General features: G+C 36.0%; 1 protein-coding gene and 1 long non-coding RNA gene across 2 annotated transcripts; one reads left to right on the plus strand and one right to left on the minus strand.

Annotated features, from left to right (window-relative positions):
• The first annotated feature begins 1,793 nt into the window (after nt 1-1,793).
• LOC127128228 (uncharacterized) lies at nt 1,794-3,448 on the plus strand. Its single transcript, XR_007805793.1, has 2 exons — nt 1,794-2,153; nt 2,739-3,448. It is a non-coding gene; the product is annotated as an uncharacterized LOC127128228 (long non-coding RNA).
• Nucleotides 3,449-3,583: 135 nt separating this feature from the next.
• Nucleotides 3,584-4,143, minus strand: LOC127128227 (uncharacterized). Its single transcript, XM_051057453.1, has one exon. The coding sequence runs from the start codon at nt 3,837-3,839 to the stop codon at nt 3,630-3,632; it is 210 nt and encodes a 69-aa protein (XP_050913410.1). The 5' UTR covers nt 3,840-4,143; the 3' UTR covers nt 3,584-3,629.
• Nucleotides 4,144-10,430: the final 6,287 nt, after the last annotated feature.

Genomic DNA, 10,430 nt, shown 5'->3' on the forward strand with positions numbered 1-10,430 from the left:
AGTTTCGTGTTCTACTGTTAACTTTCTTGTATGCTCGAGCATGAGAGTCTTAAGCATCTGTCTGTTTGCTATAGAATGGATAAACTCAGATCGCACTCTAGCAGTTAAACTTTGCTTGCTCATATATGGATGCTTAAGCTTCGTTCATGGTAGAATGAAAGTAACACGTCCTTTCTGAAAAGGTTTTAAACTGAAAATGAACCCCAAAGGCAAAACTGAGTTTGATGAGGTGAATATGCTTTTATTTTGAAAAGAGAGTCATGACTTGAATCATACTAAAGTCTATGAATGGAGATCACTTCAGTGAGCAACTGGCTCATTCATCCCGTACCCAAAGATATTCATAATGAGGATTGGAATTCTCCACTCTCATCCCTTCTCAATTACTTAAGTCTCATAGCGTACGATCCTAATCATATTGTTAATTGTTTTTGGGTTCATTCACAAAAATGGTTTTAGTTTTACTGAGAGAGAACAAAAGGAAAGAGAAGAAACCTTGGAAGGTTGAAATGTAATCTTCAGCCTGATCTTCATGTCTGCTTGGAAAGGCTTATCAATCATTCGATTTAGATTAGACTAAAGTTAATGAATAGAGGCGAATGCAATGAGCAACTGGGTCATTCGTCTCGTACCCAAAGATATTCAGAATGAGGATAAGAATTCTCCATTTTCACTCCTTCTCTATTACTTAAGGCTCATGACGTGCAATTTGCATCACAACTGATGAGTTTTGAAGTTGAATTTCCTTGCAGCTTCCTGCAATGAAGGGTTGTCTTTGAAGAAAGAAGAGTTTTGACAATCACTTGAATTGAATTGTGCTAAAGTCTATGAATAGAGGTGAATACAATGAGCAACTGGGTCATTCGTCCAGTACCCAAAGATATTCAGAATGAGGATATGAATTCTCCACTCTCACTCATTCTCTATTGCTTAAGGCTCATGGCACACCACTTGGCTCATGATTGACAAATGTTGAATTCACCTTTTTTGTGCTTGAATAGTAGTTCAGTCTGTCTCGTACTGATTTGAATTGAATGAAGTCTTAAACCTTGATCTTTGAGTCTTGAATTATTGAAGTCTTGAGATTCGGTATCCAGTACAGCTTAAACACAAGGACTTGCCCTATCAAGTGATCAAGGGTTTTTTGATCAGTTGAATAGGCTTGGAGAATTAAGCACAGTCAAAGAATTTAATTGATCAACACGAACTTTGATCTACTGAATCAATCGGAAAAGAATCAATTGGAAATGAATACACAACAACCTAAAAGGTTAATCAACAATCAAATATTTCTACAAGTCCCAGGATAAGAGAACATGTGAATCAAATTTATAAACCTAGGGATAAAACAATCATTATTCATAAATTATGGATATTGAATTAATTTTTAATCATAAAAGTCCTAATTAAAATCAACTAAATTAATTTATCCTAATATTCTAATATTCTAAAAGATTATCTAACAACCTAATTATCTAAAATCTAGTTAACCTAATGAACTAATATTCTAAAAAACATACTATCCTAATTAAACTAATATCTCTAATATCTAAAATTCTATTATCATATTTAACTAATTAAGAATTAGATCCCAATCTAATCTTAATATTTCTAATCAATTCTAAAAACTCTAATTAATTTCTAAAACTTAAACTAATTCTAAATCTAATAATCCTAAGATTTCTAATAATCCTAATTGAATATAACTAATCAAAATAAGAAAAACCAACAAACAACACAAAAATAAGCCCAAAGAAAGACTGGGCCTTATGGACAAATTGGTGCAGGCCCGTAGAGGAGGGTGTGTATAGTAGAAGTTGGCCCTCGGGCCCAAACGTGTGAAATTTCAAATGGTTGAGGAACGGGTCTAAGCCCCAACTTTCAGTTCAAATTCTCAGCTAAAGCAGCACAAAGTCTCATCGCGTTTTTTCATTTCACGTTGTCTTCGTCTTCCTCGAGTTCTCTTCCAAAATCGATGAAGAAAAATTGTTCCGAAATCATTTTCACCGCCAAAATCATATCGACATTCAGCTTTTGATTTTAACTCAACCAGAGCGCGCAAAGTTAAAGAGAAACGAAACCGGATTGAGGTGAGAAAACTAACCGAATTGGAGTTGCGACGCAAACACGTATTGAATCTTCGGCTTTCACTGGTTCGATTTCTTCTTCTTCTTATCAAAATCTTCCGCTACTGTGTGTGTTGTTGTTTGTTTCTCATAATCAAATTTGGAGAGCGAGGTTAAGAGAATTGAGATCGATTGGAGAGAGAGCTTTGAGATAATCAATGAGAAATTCTAACACGTGAGTGGAGCGATTCCCAGAATTTTGTGAAGAGTGAATCCATATGTATGATTTGATTCCATTAGATGCGTTCAATTTCGATAACTTCCTCTGTGTAATTCTGTTACGTTACAACACTGTGAATTAACTGTGTTAAAAAAATGTTAATTTGTTAGTTAGAGTAGGATTCAGTTAGTTGTGAAGCTAGTTAAAAGAGTGAAGTTATTGATTTGGTTCTGTTAATAGGGGGAAATGTTTTGTTAGTTGCAGTGGGAAAAATGAAAATGAAAATCAATTCTGAGTTAGTTAATGATGAAATGAATATAGCTGCAGCCCCAACTAGTTTTTCTATTAAGTGGTGTTAAGGGGAATTAGTTTAGCTTGATGTTAATATGATGTGCTGGATGTATTATTGATGAAAATTTGGATGCTTATGAATGCTTTGTTTTTTTTAATAGAATTAGAATTGGTATATTGGCGTAATTTTGATGAAACAAGTATCTCTGAATGATGTCAGAAGGAATGTCTTAGCTGCAAACTTATCAGAAGTTGCCGGTAAGGTACTATGATCCTCCCATTCTCCAGATACTTTAGCTTCACAAAACCCATAAACATTCAACCTCTGTAGTAGACATTGGTGATCCATATTGGCATCGGTTATGGTGGGGAGTAAGGAATTTATGCAGGGCATATGAGGAACAGGTTCCAAGATGGAAAGGCGTCGACCAAATGCCCGTCTAATTTGGCATACTCTTCCGACAACATAAGAGCAATTATCATATTATCCTCAACATCATGTTGACTACTAATCGAAGTCTAACTTGAACTTTCACCTTCACCCCAACTCTGATTTAGTGATCCATTCTCATATCCGAAACCAAATCACTTCTCGCCTCTTTAACCTAAACGAAAAAATCACAGCCGCAAAACATGCGATTATGTTTGGATTGAGATGAATGAATGTGAATGCATTGGTTTAAAATGTAAATGGAATTTGGTTTGGAATGAATTTGGTTTGATGAAATTGTAATGTGATTATGTATGTGTCTTGGAATGGTTTAGGTAAATGTATGAATGCTAGGTCCACGTCTTGGTCATTTGGTTTGAAATTGGCATGGCCTTTGGTTGATTTATGCTACTATGGTACATGACAGGGTCTATTTCGTGATCTGATATTGAGATTTGGCCTAACTTTTACCAAACTTCCAACTTTTTTTAATAAAAGAAAAATGCAATAGAAACTTATTTGTTGATATGTAATAGTAGCAAGAGAAATTTCAACCTACAAATTGTTGAATACAAAAATAACAAACTCGCCACTAAGACATGTGGATATATTACATGATAACTTAACCACTACCAATATGAACTTTAATAGCAACAAGAAAGATAACCATAAAGCCAAAGAAGAGAAGGGAATGAACAAAAATGGAAATAGCACTTGTTTGGAAATTAACAAACTCAATTGCCCTTCCTTTTCCTGGTAGCTGAAATAGTAATCCAGGAGAAAATATTACAAATAGGACCAAGCCTATAATAATAGGAGCCCAATCTGCCATTTATGTATATATTCCTGTATAGTTTTATGTTGGTTTGTAATAAGAGATACAAATGCTAAAGAAAATTGTAACATATGTTTAGAGATGTAGATGAATTTATAAACAAATTATTGAAGGCTTGAAAGCATAAGACATGCATGTAATAAAGGACAATATAAAATTCAAAGGGAAAGGAAAGGGATAAAAAACTAAAATGGAAGATAGGGACAAATAGAATGGTTTTGGCTTTCATCGAATTCGGCAGAAGCATTGGATAAAACGATAACTTGAAAGTTATCCATGGACGGCTGCCAAAGGGAGGCATGGAATAATATCAAGCTTGTCAAATGTTTGTTTTGTATGGTTTTCTTATAAATATTCGATTTTTTTTTACAAAGAAAAACAAGAAAACAAACTAGATTTTTAAAAATAAAGTTCATGCAACATGAGCTGTAACGAGGTAACACAATTCCGGAGAAGGGGAAGTGTGAATAGGGAGTTCCTCGTTAGTAGATGTATTTAATTTTTTTTTTTTTTGTATTCTCCCCTTCAATTTCTTTTTTCGTGAGTATTGATATAATTCTAAAAAGAGTGTTATCAAGCAAGATATTTTTAATATTTTATGTATGGGTCAAAAAGTTCAGGTGTGTGTTCCTCCTACAAGGACAACGAAACCCAGAGATCTTAGTAGGTTTATAATACGATATGGTGGTTAGGACTTGTCCACGACAGCGAGAAGTCATGTACCGTGGTGTTTTGAGGTAGTTTAGAAGCCCTGCTCATATGAGGTGAGAGGCTCTACTGATGACCGATGATGCTTGAGAGCAAGTGTATGGTTACATTGATTCGTGTGTTCTTACCTTAGTAAGTGTTATGCTCTTTTGGAATGTAAAGAATGATATCCTGTCCCCCCTTGGGAAAAATAATATTTATAGAGGCTCTTTGGACTTAGGGTTTGACTCATCATTAGTGACGTCAACCGCTCCCCTCTCATCTAGGGAGGTTATTGACCGACCACCTATCTTTCAGAAGTTAGTGGAGACTCCCTCTCTATTGACTCACATGTCTTGGTGACGCAATTGAAAACACTACAGATTAGCAAACGCTAAACCTAGAATAAAAGCACAGGTTTGCAAGCGACAAACTTGTTAGATAAAACTATAGAATCTACCAGATAGAAAAACATACTGAATATTATTATGATAAGATAACTTGATGGCCACACACAAAGGTGTTTAAATAAAAAAAGAAATTCTAATGAGCTTTTAAACCAAAATAGAAATAAGATAGAAAAAAGAAACCGTAATGAGCTTTTAATAAATAAAAATAGAAAATTGCGTAAAATATTAAAATATTGTTTTTGTGCTTGAAACAAACTCGGATGGCTTAAAAAACCTTCCTACATCAGTGTCTTCCACCTTTGAAGAACTCGACCCCGAGCTCTCTTCTTGATAAAGAGCCTCACCTACTTAATATTCATGGATGTCTGCGACATTGAAAGTATTGGATATATTCATAAAATCCAAGAGAGCTACCACATAAGCATTATCATTAATCTTTCAGGTCACTTTGAACGGACCATAGTTGTGTGGCAGTAGCTTGCTGTAAGTACCAACCGGAAATCTCTCCTTACGCAAAAACATCATTACAACGTCTCCCATATTGAAATTTAAACTTTTCGACATTTATCTCGCATAGGAGGAAGATCTTTTGGTAGGTCATCTAGCGATTAACTCCTTGAAATCCTCTAGGATCTCTACCACTTGTTCTAGAATTGTTGTTGCCTCCTTTACAACACTCATTAGCCATTTATTCACCACTTAACAGAAAATTTTAGTTTATTTAACATCCTCATTAGTCTCCTTTTCACTATGTGTCATTACCAAGAAACTAGACTTCTTTCCTCCTGAATTATTATCAAAGTGCAAAACAGGAGCCATAACAATTATATGTGTGTCCCATATAAACATCATCATGTTATCCCACCCTCGATAAGTAATATCATTATCAAACTGCCAAGGTATACCAAGTAAAATATGACAAACATCCATATTAAGAACATCACAGAGTACCTCTTCTCTATAATGCTTTTCAATGGAAATAGGAACATTGTAGGCTAGTGTTACTCGAATAGGGGAGTCCTTGCTTACCCAACCGATGGTGTATGGATTCTCATGGGGTTCCATGTACAACTTCAAATAATCTACCAAATTTTGGGACACCAAATTCTCCATGCTACACTATGCATAATCAAATTACACGTCTTGTTATTGATAGAACAATGTGTTTTAAACAAATTTTTGCACTTCCCTTCATCATTTGATGCTAGTAAAATTCTCTACAACACAAAATTTACCCTCTCATCAGATTCTTCCTTTGTAAACTCAACCCATGCATATTCATCATTCTCAAATGCATGTCCTACTCACTCCACTTCCTCTTCCCTTTTTTCCGCAACAACAACGACTCTCCTTGTTAGACAAACATTTGGTATGTGACCTCTTCAATCACAACAATAACATGTGTCTCTAGTGGATTTAACATATGGATTATTCTACCCCTGGACTGATGCTTTACCCTGCTAGACACCACTAGGGTTGCTATTCCCATTACTCTCAAGGTTTGAATCCTTGGTTGTTGCACTATTTTCCTTGTCGCCTACTGATTCAAAGTTATTCAGGGGCGAATACCTAAAATGTGAGAATTTTTAGGGGATTTCTCCATCAATTATGCCTTCCAAGCTAGATTGGATGCCTCATCCCTGGTCCATGCAGTCTGCATACTCATATTCTCCTATAAAGATCCCTTTAAGATATTGATGTATCAAGCTACCTTTTGGCTCTCCGATTCTCCCAGTTCACTACACTTAGAGAAATGAAGGAACTCAACTGTGTATTCTATTTCAGTTCTCTTTCCCTGAACACACTCAATGTACATCTTATAAATAATATTCTCCTAATCTTCTAGTAAAAACTGCTCCAACATCAATTTTATCATTCTTCGCCAAGATATGACAGTCCCTTTTTTTTGCCTCTGCCTCTGAGCAAAAAGTTTATCCCACTAGACATCCGCAATACTCTTCAGCCTGATAGCCGTCATCTTAACTTGATTGTTCTTAGGGATGCTCATGACGTCAAATAATATGTCAACGCGGTCGTTCAATCAGAAGCTCCTCCACCCCATCGTTTCATAGAACAATGGAATATCAACCTTCACTCGATAGTCATGGTTATCTTGACGATTTCTACAAACAACTACTTCTTCCTTGTAGGATTCTTCTTCTTTAGAACTCGAATTTTCAGCAATAACAACTTCACTGTTTCCACCCTACATAACCCTAATCGGGTCTCCTCCCTTGTTCCTTCGATGTCTTCCATTATTATTGGCGTTGTTCACCTGAGTTGCTCAAGTCTCCATCTATTCAGTCAAAGTAGTTAGAGTCATGGTAAAAGTCATGGTAATCCTCTCAAGGTTTGCTGTGGTCAATGGTTAATATCCCATGGTTGATCAATCTATAAAAAGAAACAGGAGAAAATTTGTTATAATGCCACCTGACGTAGTCGAGAACACTACAGATTAGCAAACGCTAAACTTAGAATGAAAGTAAATGTTTGCAAGCCACAAACCTGTCAGATAAAACTTTAGAATCCACCATATAGAAAAAGTATTGAATATTATAATAAGATAACCTTGACGGACACATCCAAAGGTGTTTAAATACAAAAAGAACCTAATGGGATTTTAATTAAAGAAAATAATTAAAATAGAAAATTGCGTAAAATATTAAAATGTTGTTTTTGGACACGAGGCAAACTCAGATGGCTTAAAAATCCTTCCTACATCACATGGATACCTCTGGGCGAGTTTACGACTCATCGCTTTGGCGATACGATTCTCGGGCGTGGGCGTCCTAGTTTAGGACTTCCACAAATATAACATTAATAGTCCCTCAAGCATGGGATATTTTCTAAGGAATCAATCTTTTTAAACTCCATTTCCATTCAAATCACGCTCCTCGCCATATCAGTAAGCCCCATAGTCAAGAGCAACCATACTCACAGGAGGAGTCCCTCATCTAGGGGTGAGTACCCCAGATGAAGGTATTTACATATTAGAAAAGGCGAGTCCCTCAGCTAGGGGCGAGTCCCTTAGCTGAAGGCATCTTTATAAAAAGAGTTAGTCCCTTAGCTGAAGGCGTCTATTAATATGACCCTCGACGAATGAGTCAACTTCCATATATTCCTCGTCTAACTAAGAAGTGTCAGTCAGGGATTGTAAGACTCTAATTTTGACCCTAAGATCTCTCATGGTATCATATCATTTGCTCATTGCATTGCCTCAAGGATCATAGCATGTGTGGCTCCTTTACCCTAGGGTTGGAACTTGTGTGAGTTGGTTTGAGACCACCAAGCATTCTTGAATTGAATATTATTTCTTTTCTTTTTTTTTACTAACCAAAAGCATAAAAATATGTCACTAACTTGTTTTGTTTTGAAGCTCAAGCAATCATGAGATCCCTTGCTCCTAGAAGGCTTCTATGCTCAATGAAGTGGCCAGATGAAGATGAAAGCAAGCATGACAATGGTCCACAAATATCTCAATCATCATATATGTCTCCTAAATATCTCAATTTTCCAATTTGATCAAGATAAACCAAAGGGTTTGAGGCTTGTTTCCCCAAGGAACCCTAATTCAACTGTGCATTGACTGTGCCTTGCTCATGAAGCAACCTCAACCTATGATCAAATTCAATTAAGGGAAGTTATTTCATTCATAATTTTATACATATATGAGCTTATGTGAGTATCCTCAATCATTCATTCATCAAGATTTGAAGTTTGGACTTGAGAAGTTGACCAGTCAAGTCATCTGACTATTTTGAAATCCACTAAGACCTAACTTTTGATGTGTTTGTCAAATGAAGATGACCCTAAGATAAAATATGTTATTAAGAACCATATGAACAACTTTTCATGTTCATCAAAAATCCATTTGAAACTTGGAAGGTCATCATTCATTTCAAAACATTATAGGTCATTTTGACTGAAACCCTAATTTTAGGTCAACTTCCCAAGGACCTAACTCCTTTATTTTTTATGATTTTGATGTGAGACCAATTGAATTGGAAATATAAAGGTGTCTAATTCAAATGTTATGTTGTACAAAATTTCATAACCCTAAAATAAACACATGTGATAATACAAAACATTATAGGTCACTTTGGACCAAAGCCATTGAATCTTGAAAAAGTCCAACTTCAATTGCCCATAACTTTCTCATCAAAACTCCAAATGATGCAAAATTTAAGTCCAAATTGATCATCTTGAAAAGATATAAAACTTTTATGTTGGAGGTGTTTCTATTTTAGGCTTGCATCATTGAAACAGAAGGGCTTGAAGTTGGTCCTTTTTGGTAAATTTTTCAAAGGCATGTTTTGTACCTTAAACTTCATGACCAGTTTTCATAATTTTCCAAACTCCAAATGGATTTTTGTCCAACATAGCTTTTGTTCCTTATGTCAATAACTTTCCAACCATTACTCACATGCTTATGTTTGGATTTTCCATGTGTGACTTTCGAAGAGGGGAACATTTGTGATCCATTATGCATTTCAATTGGAATCTTCATGCACAAGCAATTGCAATTCAAACCACACGTCCATTTCACTTCAGAGTGAGCTCATCATTCATTTCCACCAGCTTTTGGGCCTCACATGCGCCTGTACAGGCCCATGCATGGAGGACCCAAAGCTTCATGCACACGGTTTTGGCACCTCATTGCTTGCACTTCATCTATAAATAGAGCCTTGCTTCATTCAATTTAAAACTCTGGAATCAACCTGAAGCTCTGCAGAATTGGAAACCCAACCATACCAAAGGAATTCTCATTTTTAATTTCTCATTTCAAGTTTGAATTTCAACAAAATCAGTTTATCTTCAATACTAATTCCTTAGCCTTGCATTCATATCATACCTCAAGATCAAACTGCAAGCAAGAATTGGAGCAGATCGTGCTGTTTAATGCTGCACTTCAAAGGTTCATTACTCAACTGTTTTGATCCATATCTCATCATATATTGTGATTTGCTTGTGTTTATTTGGTTCTCTGAAGTCCTCGTGTGAGAGGAAAGCCAATGGTGGTTTTGATTTTATGAATTGATGCATTTCAGATTGAACACCTGGATTTTCCATCTCAGATTTCTCATTCCATAGAGATCTTGAGGATAATCCAAGGTTATAGGGGTGATGTACATCACCCCAGCTTCATTTTGGTATAAGGATCATGCATTTTGGTTGAGGTTTGAAAACCTGCAACTGGTGGTCAGAAACAGTTAGCTCACCGGAGAAGACGGTGGTTTCCACCACCGTCCCCACGTGGAACCTCCATGGCCATTGGATCTCATGCGCACGTTCTAATCTCAGCCTTTGCTTCTTTTGACTTTTTTAAATCCAATGTGTTTCGCGCTTGACTCATGTACATGGTACGCGCGCTCCTCAGCACCCTTGAATGTTGCCACGTCAATTAATGAAGTCCTTCCAAGGGGCGCTGATTTTTCATATTTTTCTAATTTCTGTTTTATTTTCTTTTATTCCTTTTTATTTTCAAACATTC

The sequence above is a fragment of the Lathyrus oleraceus genome, chromosome 3 (genome assembly GCF_024323335.1).
Source record: "Lathyrus oleraceus cultivar Zhongwan6 chromosome 3, CAAS_Psat_ZW6_1.0, whole genome shotgun sequence".
NCBI lineage: Eukaryota > Viridiplantae > Streptophyta > Magnoliopsida > Fabales > Fabaceae > Lathyrus > Lathyrus oleraceus.